Source organism: Vespa velutina, chromosome 3, assembly GCF_912470025.1.
Source record: "Vespa velutina chromosome 3, iVesVel2.1, whole genome shotgun sequence".
Taxonomy (NCBI): domain Eukaryota; kingdom Metazoa; phylum Arthropoda; class Insecta; order Hymenoptera; family Vespidae; genus Vespa; species Vespa velutina.
In genome coordinates this window covers 5,933,770-5,952,362 of record NC_062190.1, presented here as the reverse complement: position 1 = coordinate 5,952,362, position 18,593 = coordinate 5,933,770, and the positions used below count along the sequence as shown (strand labels likewise).

Here is an 18,593-nt window from a genome sequence, read left to right as displayed (position 1 = left end):
CCTCTTTTATTTTCTACCTTTCTCTTTTTCTCACGATGACGGTGAATTATTGATTATTGATTCGTGACAATAATAAATGTTATTTCAAAAATTTCACAATGAAACAATATGATACAGTAAACATAATAAACAGTAGAACGCGTAATGATGAGTCGATGAAAGCTCTTACTGAGTATAAATCAAAAGAATTTAATAGGATCGAATTGTTATCGTTGAAACGATAAACGTTAATAGTGTTCTCTATCGATCGGAACGATATGAGAAAGAAAAAAAAAAACACATACATCGTGCTAGACACGTAACACGTATGTGTATACACGTGTTTATAACTTTACACATAGCCTTTCTTCAGAAAATGAAATATCGATTTAGAAGTATGACTACATGTACGAGAGAGAGAGAGAGAGAGAGAGAGAGAGAGGAGAAGAGGAAAGCTATTATAGAAAATATAAACGAGCTTGTTTCTGGATCATTAATCGACATATACTACCTTCTAATTTGAATGATTTCAACGAGAAGCATTTTGTCTTTCCATAAGATCTATTTACTTACTGTCAATAGCGAGTTACTTTTCATCGAAATTTCATTTCAAGAATTATTAATATTTTATGTATGTATCCACTCGATACTTTTTATAAAGAGAAACGAAAAATATAATTTGTGGTATGATAAAGAGAGAAAGAAAAAAAAAATATTATGATAATTAATAAAAAAATAATATTTCTTTTTTAACTTGCCATATCTTGTTTCTATATGTATCCTATATAAGCAAAGTGCTGTTGGTCTTATCTGAGATGAAAAAAAAAAAAAGAAGAACAGGAAAAAAAGAAAATACTAATTTTATAAAATTCTTCATAGAAAAAAAAAAGAAAGAAAAGAAAAAAGAGAAACGAAGATAAGGACGATCCTTGTTCCTTAAAACAAAAAGAAAAAGAAAAAAAAAAAAAAAGAAGAAAAAAAATCTTTGTCGTAACGAATGAGAAAATGTCGAGTTCGAGAGTCTGTGGAAAACGGAAATGGTCATTAATTACAATATGTCTGTTATCGGCTGCGCAAAGGTTTCGTTTGTGTAGAACGATCCTCTGGCATGAGACAAACGCCTATTAATAAAGAGAGAGAGAGAGAGAGAGAGAGAGAGAGAGAGAGAGAGGGAGAGAAAGAGAGAGGGGTTGACTCTCACGGTCCAATTCGAAAATGAATCAGGAATACGTCGATAAAAGCCGAAGCTGTTACGACTCAGTTCGGCTCGGCTCGGCTCGAAATTTGAAAGAGAGAGAGAGAGAGAGAGAGAGAGAGGGAGAGAGAGAGATAAAGAGTCTCGAGAGTCACTCGAAAGGTCCGCCTCGAAATCCATTGAGCAGATTTCAAGAGGGTTCGACGGGGATGCAAGAGATAAACATTTTTCCCTCGAAATCTAGAAATTGTATGCTGGCGAGTCATCCCATTCATTTTTTTTTCTTCTCCCTTCCTCTCTCTCACTCTCTCTCTCTCTCTCTCTCTCTCTCTCTCTTTCTCTCTCTCTCTCTATCTATCTATCTATATATCTATCTAGCTATCTAGCTATCTATCTTTTTTTTTTTTTATATCATCATCCTATCGTGTTGTTTTTTCATCTGTCGTATACGAGTATCGTAAAAAACACGATAAACGAACAGACTGTCGGCGACGTTATTTTAACGATACATCATAAATCGAATGCGTCTCTTAAAGTTTCTGACGATCTCTCAACGTTAATGCGTTAACTACGATTCTCATTGGATTCCTAATCGGAGTCGTTTAATTAAAACAAAACAAAAACAAAAACAAGAAAAAATAACCAAAAGAAAAAAAGAAATAAAAAAAAAAAAAAAATGAAAATAAAAAAAGAATACCAAAAGACAGAAGAAGAATAAAAAAGAGAAAGAAAGGAAAATGGAAAAATAAGATTCTTTCGCGTGTATGCATCAAGTAAATTTTATCTCTGATGACGTCATGTAACCTGCATACGTCATATACTCGCATACGATATAGATTGTATGCGACTTCTACTACTTGGAAAATTTTCTTCGAGAGAAAAAAAGCATTTCGATGGAACTAACGGCACATTTCGAGGATCATTGCGTGCCAGTGAGCACGGAAAACAAGTTAGAGTTCAAAAAGGAATCCATTATGTCGAGAGTAAAACCGACGTGTTTCAATTTCACCGGAAAATTTACATAGGAGAACTTTATAAAAGAGAAAGAGAAAGAGAGAGAGAGAGAGAGAGAGAGAGAGAGTGAGGAGGAGGGAGGGAGGGAGGGCACGTTGTTTCTTCTACTATCTCTGATATGAGCTTTTGCATAAGTTCTACTATATATTTCCCTCTGTCTCTCTCTCTTTCTCTCTCTCTCTCTTTCTCTCTCTCTCTCTCTCTCTTTCTCTCTCTGTTTCCTTCTCTCGTTTTAGTGGTCCATCTCTTTTCATCGGAGTACCCATACCCAGGGACTATTTCCCAACATAAGTGAATCTAAGGAAGCCCCGTTAGTCAAATATTTTATCAGAACCTACGATGTGTGCGCGCGAGCGACAACGACAGAGATAGAGGACAGAGACAAAGACAGAGATAGCGAAAGAGACAGAGGCAGCCCAAGCTCAAGAGCAAGAGGAAATGAACGAACGAATGTTACTACCTCAATCTTACTTCTCCACTGAGACTTCGGCATTTACATACATTATAATATGCAAACACCGTCGGTCGTCTGTTTTCGGGCGTGTAATGAACAAATAACATAACGGAGAGAATCCTCTTTGGCAATCCACTAAAATCTCGGCCGTCTACGCTAATTACAAAATAACTCTTCAAAACTCAATACACCGACTTTCACGCAATGATTGAAGATTATTCGAACGTCGTCTAAAGAAAACCGACGACAGGAAAAATTTATGAGTGTTCGTACGAATTGTAAAAAAAGAAAAAAGATCAAAATAGCCTCTTTTAAAATTATTTCCATCAAATTAAAATACAATATAATTCAATTAACGATCCTAGCTTATACAATAATACCGGATCCGAATTAAAATGGTTAATGGATTTGAATTCTTAATTTATTGCAAGTATTTCAATAACTCGAACGAAAAATCATCAAAATAATGCGAAAGAATTTATATATTTATATAGAGATATCACGATCGATATCACCACTTTGACATTATTTTCTACACAGGAAAATAACTAATGGATGCAACCATTTTGTTTCGATATCTCGTTGATGGATGTATCGAAAAATTTAAAAGCTGCCTGACCATTTTTTTCCATTTCTTTCTCTCTCCCCGTCTCACATACACATACATACACACACACACACACACACACACACACATATATATATACATATATATATACATATGTATCTATTTCCCATCATAGATACTTTCTCTTTCTTCCTTTTGTTTAAAACCACATCGATTTGTTTATTGTAAAATGATTTAAAGAAATCATTGATATTCGGCTTGTTTCATTAGAGAAATTCGAGCTTACCTCTTTTTTCCTTCACCCCTCCTTTCTCTCTCTCTCTCTCTCTCTCTCTCTCTCTCTCTCTTTTCCTCTATACTCTTCCTTTTTCCTCTCTTTTCTTTCACTCCTTTAGAAAGAATATAAACACTTGTGTACATGCAAATTACTCGTATCTATCCGATTGAATGTCCTACAAAGAATATTTTTTTTTCTTTTACTAACCACCGCAAGTTCATCATAAAAGAAAGAGAGAAAGGGAGAGAGAGAGAGATTTTATTTAACGTAAAGTAACTTCGAACAAATTGAAATTCAGATGGATCGAACAATTCTCTATGTCTTTCTCTTTTTTCTGGCTTTTTTATTTAAAGCTCAAAAAAGCTCCAGTTAACGTATATATACGTATATAGATACCGACATGTTAGAGGAATAAAAAATAGAAAATAACAAAGATAACGAACGTTTTGTCGCTCAGAGAGAGAGAGAGAGGGAGAGAGAGAGAGAGAAAGAGAAAGAAATCTTTCAATTAGTTTCGATCCTCGTTTAAATAATTTCAAGATTTATTCCAATTCAATAACATCATTTTGTATCTCTCGATGTCGCGAACTTACGGAAAAATAATATAAATGAATATGGAACGAGGCAAGGATGTAAGATAGATCGACAAGAAAAGAAAGAAAGAAAGAAGGAAAAAGAAGAAAGAAAGAAAGAAAGAAAGAAAGAACGAACGAACGAAAAAAGTAAGAGAAAGAAAAAGAGAGGGAGATAGAGATATAGAGAGATGGAGAGAGAAAAAGTAGAAGAAAAAGTATCTTACTGGTACTTTCGAGAGGATTCGAAAATATTCGCGGTGATTTATTAGCCCCGTAAATCCATGACGTAAAATCGTTCTTTCGACGGAAGTCGGATATAAAGGCGAGACAGAGCAACGAAAGGCGGTGGAGAAGGTAAAAAGATGGAGAATAAGAAAAATAGAAATAGAAATAGAAAGAGAAAGAGTGAGAAAGAAGAATATATGATAGAAGGCATGAAAGTACAAGAGACAGAGAGAGAGAGAGAGAAGGATATATGGCAGAAGGCATTAAAGCGCGAGAGAGAGAGAGAGAGAAGAGGAACAAGAAGAAAGAGAGAGAAAGAGGAACAGGAAGGGAGAAAGAGAGCGAGAGGGGGGAGGGAAAGTAAAAAAGAATGCACTATATGACGGATAAAGGGGGGAAGTTGTAAAAGGAAAGAGGCAAAATCTTTCGTATCTCCTTTCTCTCTTGCTTTACCTTAAAAAGATAGATAGAAAGATAGATAGAGAGAGAGAGAGAGAGAGAGAGAGAGAGAGGAAAGAGAGAAAGAGAGAGAGAGAGAGAAAAAGAGAGAGAGAGAATAATATGAAGAAATTGCGAAGAAGAAATTCACGAGCGGTCTGTGAGAAATATCTCTCGTCGAAATGCAACTGACGGTTCTTCTAGCAAAAGGGAAAAGATGCTCTGGAGAGAGTTGGCTGTTGGTAAAGGAGGGTGAGCTAGCGACGGAGAAACGGCGAAACACGTTTTATTTACGGTCTGTGCACGCGAAGAAGTCCGGAGAAGGAGAACTTCGAAGATGGGAAAGAGACGGCGATGATAGTGAAAATGTTGATGGAAATGAGGAAGAGAGAGAGAGAGAGAGAGAAAAAAATAGAGAGAGAGAGAGAGAGAAAAAGAGAGAGAGAGAGAGAGCGAGTATGTGTATGTATATATGTAAAAGGTTAAGCTTAATTAGGGAAGAAGCGTATAATCAACCCGCTTGTTGAAATATATGGAAGAAGCAATGAGTCCTATTAGTTAGAGCTTTCAATGCATCGAATAATTACTATACATAATTCAAACATCGACTAGGAGAAACATTTTGACGATGAAAATATTACAGCATATCTTTCGAATAATATTACTCTAACTAACATTATTATGATTTTCTAACGCATATACCATTATATGAACCTACATACATACATATATATATATATACATATATATATATATATATATATATATATATATATAATTTCGTTATACGTAAGATAACAATCTGAATAATGTTAAAAGGATCTTTTCGGTATTAAAAGGATTGCGCCAGCGTATTCGTCGACGAATGAACTTGTCAATGATCGACGAAATTTCTAAACGTACAATCCGATCGATTAAACGCGAAACAAAACAAAAAATATACGTGCAAGAAAAAGAGAAGGAAGAGATGAACGAGAAAGAGACGAAACAAAAAAAAAAAAAAAAAAAAAAAAGAAAAAAAGGGAAGAAAGAAAAAGAAACAAAAAAAGGCGAAATTCGTTCCAATCGATGAATTCGTCCGGCGCCACTACGATTTTTCAAAATCGGATTCTTCGGTCGCGTTGAAAATGCGATTGGACGTACCCAGTCGTCGTGGAATCGAGAATTCAATCCGTAGGAACGAGATTCTCGTCGATCGAATATTTTTTTTTTTTTATCGAACTGTTCATCTAACTGGAGGTATATGTCACGTAACGTAACGTAATACGATAATAACCATTTCGATTCGTGAACGATCGAAATTTTGGTACTCTAACTTTCTACTATATTTTTTTTCTTCTTTCTTCTTTTTTTTCTTTTTTTTTTTTTTCTTCTTCTTTTTTTCGAGAACGACTGAATAATTTAATTTTTCCGTTATCCTTGTTTTCGCGTACACGCACATAGACGAACGACGACAGAGGAATGGACGAGTCCGCGATATTTAATGAAAAAAATTCACGCAAATAGCATAAATCTTGTTGGAGGGAAATGAAAAGATATTCTGTGGCGTTAAAAAGACGCGATGCGTAAATCTTAAAGGGAGACTCGAGGGACGAAGGCAATTAAAGAACGACCGAAGAGAAGAGAAGAGAAGAGAAGAAAAGGGCGGATCGAAAAAGGGAAAATTAGTTGAAGGCGATGGCTGGCGTGGCGGTGACGTTAAAAAATTACTTCTTCGTATATTCTTTTATTTCTTTTTTTCCTTTGGTTTGTTCGTTTTCTTCCCTTTATCTAATTTCTTCTTCTTCTTTTTTTTCCCCCTCCCTTTCCATTCTATCCTTCCTTTCCTTCTTCTTCGTTTTCTTTTTTTTTTTTATCGTATATTTTTTATTTTTTTCTTTTTCTTTTCTTTTTTTTTCTTTTTTATTTTTTTTTTTTTCTTTTTTCTTTTTTTTTTTTTTTTTTTTTTTTTTTTTATTACACGAGAAACACGGGAAAAAGGGCAATGCAATGGGGGTGGGGTCAAAGTAATTAATGTTAGATTTAAATGAAGAACAATATATGCGTTAGCCGATGCGGGTAACGAGAAAACGAGATACGCGGAAACTATCGGTAATGGGGGAAAAAAAAGAGGAGAGAGAAAGAAAAACTGTATCAACGAATCGACGAATATAACGAGAAAGAGAGAGAGAGAGAGAGAGAGAGAGAGAGAGAGAGAGAGAGAGAGGAAGAGAGTGAGACAAAAACGATTTTTTTTACCGATTTCTCATCGATTTTTTATTCCATTCTGCGTTTGCTCATAAACACATAACGATCTATGTGTCGTAGGAAATCTCATAAACACGAAACGAAAGATTAATTATACTCTTTGAGTGTAAAAACAATAGTTCGTAGCTGGTAATAACATAGCATAGCTATAGTTCATGGGGCAATGAAGAATTCATATTGACGTAAAGAACGTCTCGTTCGAAGTACTTTTGTAACTAGGATAATTGTATAGTTAATGAGTATAAAAGATTTTAATTCAAAAGGGATGAATGAACAAAAAAAAAAAAAAAGAAAGAAAGAAAAGAAAACAAAAAAGAAAGAAAAAATTAAAAAAAAATAATTGAAAACAAATATGAAAATCGCATAAAAATATCTTTTCTTCTCTCCCTCTCTTCCTTTCTCCATCTTTTTCTCTTTCTCTCTTTCTATGTCCGTCTACATCTCAGAACGTATTTTTATTCGTCCATAAGGAAAAACTTTCGATGAAAATCTGTATGCCTTTGAACGAAAATAATGTTAGATTAAAGAGATTCCTCTAGTTTATCTGAAACGTGGAAAATTCGAAAGGAATGACTCGAGTAGAGGATCTTGTCGAGGGATTTAAAGTAAGAAGTCGGGATTATAAAAAAAAGAAAAAATGAAAGAAAAAAAAAAAAAAAGAGAAAAGATGGAAAGAGGAAGGAGAGAGAAAAAGAGAGACAGAGAGAAAGAGAAAGAGAGGGAGAAGAAATCTGTTAGCAGAGACAGAATGAGAGAGAGAAAGAGAAAGAAAGAGAGAGAGAGAGAGAGAGAGAGAGAGAGAGAAAGAGAAAGAAAGAGAGAGAGAGAGAGAGAGAGAGAGAAAGAGAGAGAGAGAGATGAAGGAAATAGGTGGTAGAAAGCTTGGAAAAGTAATCTGGCCCACTTTTCACCCTTAACCAGCCTAGTTAACGAGGGTCTGGTAGGAGAGATAGATACAGATGGCTCGCATCTTCCAAGTAGGTCAAAAATGAACCGAACTACCTGACTTTCTTTCACTTTTAACATGTACATGTGCGTATACTACGAAAGAGACAAGCTCATTTACTTCTTCCTTATATAGAGAAACGAGAAGACGTCGAATTTTTCTTCTTTTTCTCTTTTATCAAATCTGACCTGGCTATCAACTGTTAATCGTTTAAAATTGTTAAATAAAAATGTTATTCTGCATTATTATAAAAATTATCATCTATCGTTCTATACATGATCCTACGATATCAATAATAATAATAATAATAATAATAATAATAATAATAATAATAATAATAATAATAATAATAATAATAATAATAATAGTAATAATAATAATAATTATTATTATTTTGAAAAAAGAAGAAGTGCGTGTAATATGTTATTAATAAATCAATAGGAATTATATCTTCTCAATAAAAAGATAACAATAGTCAGAGATGTTATTAGAAGTTATGAAAATTATAATCATCGATTACATTCTTTAATACATAATTTTATATTCATAATAAATTTCGAATTAATAAAATTTATATCAGTAATAAAAATAATGATATAATAACAATAGATATAATAATAATAATAATAATATTAATTTTGAAAAAATGTGTAAACAACAAGAAAATTTTTTTTTCTTTTTTTTTCCAAACAGCTTCCCCCAATAGTCAGAAATGTCATATTACACGTTATTAAATTATATAAAATTATAATCATCCGATCTTTCTCTCTATGTATAATTGTATAAGATAATAATAATAATAATAATAATAAATAATAATAATAATAATAAATAACTAATAATAATAAGAAAAATAATAATATAATAATTTTGAAAAAATAGAAGAAGAAATAATATATAATCAACAAGAGTTCTTTTCATTTTGAAAAGCTAGCAATAAGCATTCTATGATAAATATGCCTGATAAAAAATGCTTTTGGTGAAAAGATTTCCAAAAGAACGGAATAAAAAAGAGTAAAATAAAAAAAAAAAAAAAAAGAAAAAGAAAAGGAACAAGAAGAAGGATACTTTTCGTTCTTCGGAATAACGTCATCTTCGTCATTCACAGTCTCGACGTTACTATTCGCGAGATTCGTGTCGCCTTTTTAGTCGCTCATTTACAACTCTCCATCTCGCTCGCTCCTTTTTTCTTCGTTCTTTCGTTCGGTTGGCTGTGTCTGAAAGGAAGTAGACGCGACACGGTTCGCTTATTAGGAAACGACGTCTTGGATGGTTCAAGAGGATGAAAAAGAAGAGAAGAAGGGGTATTCCTCCTCGTGTAATACGATTCATACTCACCCACGGAAAAAGAAAAAGAAAGAAAGAAAGGAAGAAAGAAAGAAAGAAAGGAAGAAAAAAGACAAGAAAAAAAAAGGAGGAACGAAAGTTATAAGACTCGCGATTCTTTTCAATCTTTCTTTCCTCATTTTCTATCTCTATCTATCTGTCTTTTTTCGAGATTCTCAATTCAAGATCTTTTTCTCTATTGCTAGTCACGCTGAAGTCGATATCGACGATTTAATTCGATTTAATCAAACGAGAGAAAGAGAGAGAAAGAGAGAGAGAGAGAGAGAGAGAGAGAGAGAGAACATTGACATTAAAAATATTCTATCCACAAATACGTATATATTTATCTATATATTATCTATATATTATCTATATATTATCTGTATATAAATGTTTGCATAGAAAGTTTAAAATGAAATTACAATAATAACGATATGTTTGAAAGTGAATCTTTAAAAGATATTTTTCAAAGTAAATTTTACGAAGTAATTAAAAAATTTACAATCAATAATATATATAATATGATGATTTATATATTATCTATATATAAGTATATGCATGTAAATTTTCAAATGAAATTACAATCAAAATGAAATGTTTGAATACAAATCTCCGAAAAATATTTTTTAAAGTAAATATTACAACGAGTGATTAAAAAAATTACAATCGATAATGAATATAATATGATAATCGTTTTATTATATTTAACGTGTATTATTATTATTTAACGTGTATTATTGTATTATATTTAGCTTATCTAATCTCTCGATTTGTTTTTCTTTTTTTCAGCAACTGCAGCTCCTGACACACCTTCCAATCGTAAGTCACATATCGATATTATTATAATTTTTAAACGATTTTACTTGAGGGAGAATACATTTTTACTTCTAATATAAGATATGATATAAATAACTATAAATATATAACAAGTGAATAATTAATTGTGAATAATTTATCCTACGAACAAGGAGTGTTTTAATTTATCGACTTATTATATACAAGCACGTTGATTATTAATGACTAGATATACTTAATTATCTCCTATTTATAATTCGTATATATAATAAATTGCGAATGATGAAATACTTAATTATGTATATATTTCTTTATAATTTAAAATTCAAAAATATATTTATTTTTTTACTGAAATAACTGATATTAACGTTTGGAAAACGATCGATTGACTTTTGATAAAAAAAATTCTTTCAATTCTAATTTTATAATAATTTTAATCATTATTTTAATTCTTATTTTCAATTTAACTTATGAACTTCTTGTAAATTTACTTTTATGTACTTTCAAATCGTCAGGCTTAAATCAAATTTACATATCTCTTTCTCTCTCTCTCTCTCTCTCTCTTTCTTTCTCCTGTGTCTCGCTTTCTTGAAATTTTGTGATGATAGTAAAGAATGACTCACTTTTGCGTGACATTTAAGTTTTGTAACGCAGAACCCTTTACGCTTCAGCACACTAACAAGAATTGTAGCAGAAATGAAACAAACGCGATCATTCCACGTTAACAAAGAAGAATCGACTCGTTGCTTTTCGCAAGCAACCGGCTTCTCGGTTTTGACGTGAAACACGACGTTACACGTCGTGTAATGCGATGAGCGAAAGAGTTGGCAAGAAGAAAAACGGCTAAAAACGGACGGAGAGATAAATGGAAGAAAACAATAAAAAAAAAAAAAAGAAAAAGAAAGAAGAAAAGATAATATAAAAAAAAAAAAAAAAAAAAGAAAAAGAAAGGAAAAAACAAATCGATTCTAAAATGATTTCACATACGAGGGAGCACATGTCTTCGTTTTCATTTGATTCACCCAACAAACAACAACTATAACAACAACAAAAACAAAAACGACATCCAAAAGAATATTCCACCGTTCATCGGTTCGTTTGTCTGTGAAAATAAAAAATAAAAAAAAAAAAAAAAAAGAAAAAAAAAAGAAAAAGAAAGAAGAGAATAAACAAAGAAAAGAAAAAGAAAGAAAATCAAGCACGGCGTTTTCTTTCTTTTACTTTTTTTTCTGTTTCTTTTTCTTTTTTTTTCTTTTTGTTTTTTTTTTTTTTTTTTTCTTATACTTCGCACACGTCAAAGAAAAAAAAAAAAAAAAAAAAAAAAAACAAGAAAAAAACCCCCGGTGCAAATGCTTTTTCTCTCCGATTTTTTCGTCTTTCTTTTCATTCGAAAAAAGATATATTCAAAATTATTATGACCCGGAATTTTGCCAGGAATAATTTATAACGTTCACAGTGTTCAAAGAACAAAGTAAGTGGTATAGTGGTATAGAGAAATATAAAAAAAAAAAAAAAAAAAGAAAAAAGAACAAAAAAATAATAAAAGATCTCATTTTCCTGTTTTCCAATGAACTTTCTCTTTTTCTTTTCTTTTTTTTTTTTTCTTTTTTCTCTTTTCTCTTTTCTCCATATATTCAAACGTTAACACGCTCATACGTCATGAGATGTTCGAACGTTTTCATGTAAACGAATCATACTGCATAAGCGTGCATGCTCAAACATACAAGATATGTATCTATGCATGTATTTGTTACGCTGAAAAGTAAAAGAAGAGGTAAAGCATTAAAAAGTTAACGAAAAAAAAAAAAAAAAAAAAAAAAGAAAAAGAAAAAAAAAGAAGAAAAAATTAAATAGAATAAAATAAGTAAAGTTGTAGTAAAAAATTTTCCATGGAATTGGAGTTTGAAATTTAAGAAGACCTTTGTCTGTTCACTGTAGTGGTAACTAGGAGGGATTACGTGGAAAATAATTTTTAACCTCGTCGTAGTACAAAATTTTTTTCTTTTTTTTTTTTTTTTTCTTTTTTTCTTCCTTTACTCAAGCGTACTTTTTTCTAGTTCCTGTCGCAAACGAAGAAAAATAACCACGAGAGAATGCGAAACTCGCGTGCCATTTTTGAGCGCAATGTACGTATTGCCGCAGGTATGAAGTATATACATAGGAATATATATATATATATGTATGTATGTATGTATGTATGTATGTATGTATGTATGTATGCATATATACAGGTATGTATTTAAGTATTCGAGAATGACGACGATAGAGCAAAAATTACGTCGCCATAAGCCAGACGTCGGCAAACTGTTCACTATTATTTCTAATTTTTCTTCACTTCTGGGCTTCCGTGTCCTCGTGTTATTTAAAAAGACTGATTCGTTGAAAGTCTCGTTTCGTCAGAGTAAGATGAGAAAGACAGAAATCTCGGCTTTAATATTTAATATTAATTCTTTTCTTTTCTTTTTTGTTTTTTTTTTTTTTGTTTTTTTTCAAAACTAAAAGGAAAGGAAAATCTCTATTCGTCCTCATATGTATCTACATACATACGTAAATACGTACGTAAGTATACTAAGGCATTATAATACTTTCATACGATATTTGTGAATAGATTAAAAATAACGGAATAAATAACAAAGTATATAAATGACTATGAACTGATGATGATATAGAATTAAATACATTATAAAAAAAAGTCTAAGTAAAGTATCGCTCATATAATTTTTCATACATACTATATGAATGTAATTATTCTTCGTACTTTTCATATCCACATATTTCAACATAAAAATGACAGAGATAATTTATACATAATTGCATGAATTAATATATATAATATATTAACGTAATATATTATAATAAAAAAAAAAATATATATATATATATACATATATGGTGTTCCACGGAATTGGGGCGAGCTATGTCTTTGAAAGGATTGGAGATCGAAAAAAAATGTCATAGGACAAAATTAAATGTTATTTAATGCTACGTATTTCTATGAAATGTTCCTGCATTTTTGTGCAAGGAAGCTCTTTTTCAAACTAAAATTCTAATTTTGAATACAATAATCAATGCAAATTTTCACTTTCTACAAAACAAATATATATACAAGATTTATAAAAACAATTCTCTTTAAAATACTATTGACATAATTATGTGAAAAATTAAATTAACTTAACGACTGATTATTTTTCATATCCCTTCGTCATATACCAATCATTTTATACCATATACTTACATTGCTAGTCTAATAATAATGTGAAACTTGAAAATGATTGAAATATGAGATTGCCAAGGAAGAACTGTTAAAATGTTAGACATAATAATCTTTTTATTATTTTTATCTTTATTATATATATTATACATATTTTTTAATACTTTTTCTATTAAAATATTGTGTGAGACTATTCGTTCGTATAAAAACATAACATGCAACGTGTGCATGTTGTACGTCTCGTTGCATCGATGAAAAATCGTCCGCGAAGCTTCAAGTTATTTATTTAAATTTTCTCGACGTGACTGAACAACGACAAAAGGCTACAATTTCATTGACCCTTTTTTTCATTCATCTTCTAATTTTAATCTCGTTCATCGTCGTCGATAAAGAATATGAAATTAAAAAAAAAAAGCGTGCAAGGACGGCAACAGAGAGAAAAAAAAGCAGATTCCACGATAATGATAAAAATGTCCGATCAATTTTTTTTTTTTTTCTTTTATTCCCCCTCTCTTTCAATTCTCCATTTTCTCTTTTCCCTTTTTTAGTTCGTTTCATTGTTTCTCCATTCGTCATTCTCCAAAAACGATCTATAAGAAATGATTTTTCTACTCGAAAAAAAAAAGAAAAAAAAAAAAAGAGAAAAAAGCGAAGAAAAAATAGGCTATTATTTATTTAAGCTTAGATACATTTAAACATTTCTTCAGTATTTTAAACAGATACGTTAAATATTTATAATAAAATATCATTATGTAATATGAATGACTCAACTAAGATCGAAATACTTAATACGCTTAATTATTATATACCCATCAAAATAACATTCATATAGATACGTATTTATTTGCAAAATATTTATTTTACAAAATACTTATCATAAATTAATAATAATAATAATAATATTGATCGAATCGTCGTACATCGTCATTCGAAAACAAAAAAAAAAAAAAAAGAAAGAAAAAGCACGAAACGAACGACTTGTAAAAATTGGAGTTTCATAACCGAAAGTGGTACGAGGAAGGGGTAGAAGAGGGATAAGGATGGAAAAGAAGAAAAGGTAGACAAACGCAATGAGATTCATGCACGTCGAACGTACGCTTTGTAAACTTCGATTGAATATTTGATGAGAGAGAACGATCTTCTACCTTGCTCGTGGCGGATTCTCTGTGAAAGATAGAAAAAAAGAAAGAGAGAGAGAGAAAGAGAGAGAGAGAAAGAAAGAAAGAATCCCATGATAAAAATGATTCACGCGCTTCTCGAATTCAATATCTTCTTTTCCGGAAGTCGATGTCGCCGTTGTAGTAGTCGAAGACTTACTATCTTTCTTGACACTACGCCGTAAGAATATATACCAAAAGCTTTTGCGGCAAAATTTCATAGATTCCATAGCGAATGTTAGTCTGACTTTTGTCTTCCCTTTATGGTAAACTTCGACTATATAAATCTTCGATCTCTCCATATCGATAATAAAAATTGAAATATTTCAAGATCCTCGTCGTACTTCTTTTGTACATAGAGATACGTACGTATGTATGTACGTATGTATATATACATATTTACGTAGAGGTACACATTACAGATATATTTGTATACACGCATGCATCATCATGTTCCGTGTATCCATATATAACACATATATAAATATATTTGAAGAAATTGATATCGTTAGATAATCCATACAATTATATAATAAATATGTTACAAGGGATAATTCTTGAATTTTATTTTGAATTTTTTCTTTGAATTTTATTTTGAATTTTCTTCGACATCTATGTCGTATATTTCTTTTAACTTCTTAAGGTGCACGATTTTTAAAGAAAATGAAAATCCAAGTTGCACAGAATTTCTTTTTTAATATAAAAGGATAAAAAAAAAAAAATGGAAAAAATGGAAAAAATGAAGAAAATAACGTTCATTTCAATTATTCGAAATAAAATAAAATATTAAATTGTATGACTATGAGTAACTTCAACTTTACAAGGTGAGATTAAAAAATATATCTCCCCATGAATAAAAAGGGCTTAGTAAAAGATGGGACAGTTTTTAACTCAACTCCAAAGAGTTAATAAACGAGTCAAATACATATATCTATGAATAATCCAAAAACAGGATGTATTCATCAAATCAAGATTGAATTCTCCAAGTTGAAATTTTCCATTGACATTTTTTGTCGTGTCAAAATTAACTGTGCATATATAACAAAAATTATTATAATAATATTATAAATTCTCGAGAATTTTGTCAAGATCGATAAAAAAAAAAAAAGAAAAAAAGAAAGAAAGAAAGAAAGAAAGAAAAGAAAAATCCAAAGAAAAATGAAAAACTGAGGAGAAAAAGAAATTAACAAAAAAAAAAAAGAAAACATTAATCAATAGCTCATCTCCAATACAATTATATCTTTCGCTTGAATAAAGTGTCCCTCGTTTAACGAATAAACGAAATCATGTCCTAAACCGCGAGATAAGGTAAAACGTTCAAACGAATCGAATTTACCGACGAGGACTTCAAACTCAGCCACGGTTTATCGAAGTTGAAATCGCGCTGTTAAGAGTAAGGTAGAGAGAAGAGAACACGTGGGGGAGGGAAGAGAGATAGAGAGAGAGAAAGAGAGAAAGAGAGAGAGAGAGAGAGAGAGAGAGAAAGAGAGAGAGAGTGAGAAAGGAACGAAAAGGAAGAGTGGTGGTGGTAGTGATGATGATGAGGAGGAAGAAGAGAGGGACGGAGTAAGGGGCATAAGGGCAAAGGAAGGGAAAGGGAGGGGGTGTAGGAGTGAAAGCTTGTAGTAGCGGTAAGTTGAACGCGGTAAAAGTTAAACCGATCCGCGCGTCAGGAAGCATTAAGTAATTAGTTCTATTAAACGAGTAGAGAAGTAAAGAGAGGACGAACGAGCAGTCGACCTTCGTTCTCTCTCTCACTCTCTCTCTCTCTCTCTCTCTCTCTCTCTCTCTTTCTCTCTTTCTCTATTTCTCTCTTTCTCTCTTTCTCCTCTCTCTCAGTTTTCTCTCTCTCTCTTTCGTCTCTCTTCTCCTTTATTTTCTTTACCTTATTGCAACGAACGTTCTTTACACCCACCAACAGAGAGCATCGATTAATTAATTTCAAACTTTATCCGCAAGCATGCCTACCAACCTTCTATTATCGATAACTACGATCGATTTTTCTACTGCCTTAACAATACTTCTTTAACTTATAATTGGACTGATATTATACAACTTTATAATGACGTAAATATGTACATGTAATATTATATCAAATATCAAGTACTAGAAAAGGTTGCGAACTTTCATCATTATATCTACTTCATTCGTTTAAGATCTTTTTTTGTTTTTCATTATTATTATTATTATTATTATTATTATTATTATTATTATTATTATTATTATCATTATTATTATTATTATTGTTGTTGTTGTTGTTGTTGTTGTTGTTGTTGGAGGTAATTTTGTTTGTTGTTTTTTTCTTCTTGTTCTTTTTCTGTTTTTTCCTTTTGGTGTTTTTTTTCTTTCTCTTCTTTTTTCTTTTTTTTTTTTTTTTTTTTGTTTTTTTTAATAAGACGATAACTGTCTACTTGTTATCACTTTCTTTTTCAAGGAATCCATTTTTATGATAACATTAATTCGTTAATAATGAAAAGAAATAGAATGGATAAACGTTTATTAATTTTGCTCGCATCGATAAGAAATATTTTTTCATAAGTAGAAATCATCGAGATTATTTTATTGTCCATTTCTTATATATATAATTATTCCTTTTCTCCAACTATAAAAGACGAGTTGAAATTATCAGATTTATCTTGTAAAATGTCGAAATCATAAACGATATAGATCTCAAGTACCATAAAATAAATCTGAGAAGTCGCGAAAGAATATATTTTCCTGTCGTTTCCCTATCTCTCTTTCTTTCTCTCTCTCTCTCTCTCTCTCTCTCTGTAACTTTTCTTCTTTCATTTACGATCAGAACGAAATGATTTGCAAATCCAGAATGTCTCCCAGTGCTTGGAAAAGGTGAGGACTCTCATAAAACCGAGCTGACGTTGAACTACATCGGCTGAGCTCAACTTCGTCAACGATGCGTCTCGAGAGATTTGAACGACTTGATAATCTTCGATGAGATAATTCCCGCAATGATCGTTCATCTCTCTCTCTCTCTCTCTCTCTCTCTCACTCTCTGTCTGTCTATCAGTCTGTCTATCTCTGTCCTTTTCTCTTCCACTTGGTTCCACTCTCATGTTACCTAAGCTTTTAGCAAGCAGTCACCTTTCCAAAACCATTTTCAACGTAATGTTACGAACCGATCGAATGGTCATTCAGTTTCAACAACCCTTTTCCTTTCTTCCCCGTTACTCTCTCCCACTCCCTCCGCCCCTATCGTCTTCTACGTCCATCGACTAAATTCCCTTCGAAAATTAACACCGAAATTCTGTAAAAGCCGCTTAACCGGATACGAATGTTAATTGATTAATTAACGAGCAAGAACAGGAACGATCTCGCGATTGTTGATTCCATTGATGCCATTCTATCTACTACAAATAATCCTCTTATTCGATATCCTTATTCTTATTCGTGTATTTTCTTGATGGATAAGTAACGTTCTCGTAAAGGTTCTTTTAATAATATTGCAAATCTAATCTTCAATCGGAAAAGTAATTTCTTTTAACGATCATCATAAGACATTATGTTTAAAGAAATATTTTTTTAAATATATATATATATATATATATATATATTTTGTTAGACATTTATATTTTCATATCTTCGAAAATTATCCTTTTAGATATGTAAATACTTTGTCACGTTATTATATTTTTTATTCTTTTATCAAATTAAATTTTTTTAAAACATTCTATATTTGAAAAATATATTTTGTTTCGTATTAACATTGTTGAAAGTAAAAATAAATAAGCGTAAAAAAATAAAAACAAATCAAAATAAATTACGAGAGTCAGTGATTATAAAATTGGTGTAAGTTATATATCTTTTGTATCAAAATATTATATACATATACATAGGTGTGTATTTTATATATATATATATATATATATATATATATAAACTTATATTTATTTTTTATATTTAAAAAATGTAAATCTATGTAACATTAACTTCCAAATTTTTATAGTTTTTGGACTTGTTCAAATTATTGACATTACAAATAACATTATTATTATATATATATATATATATATTTATATAAAATATAAATAATAATATATATACATAATATATATAATATATTTTTATTTATATTATAAAAATATATGATATAAATAAAAAAAAAAAAAGGAAAGAAGAAAAAAGAATTACACAATCCATATCTTTGAGCCAATGATAATAAAATAATTAG

General features: G+C 30.8%; 1 protein-coding gene across 2 annotated transcripts in view; it reads left to right on the top strand.

Moving 5' to 3' along the window:
- Positions 1-18,593, top strand: part of LOC124947822 (cysteine-rich motor neuron 1 protein-like) — a 312,934-nt gene that overhangs the window by 213,195 nt on the left and 81,146 nt on the right. For both annotated transcript variants that reach the window (XM_047490490.1, XM_047490491.1), the window contains exon 5: positions 10,034-10,063. In XM_047490490.1, coding sequence (XP_047346446.1) covers positions 10,034-10,063 — 30 coding nt within the window. The remainder of the gene's footprint in view (positions 1-10,033; positions 10,064-18,593) is intronic.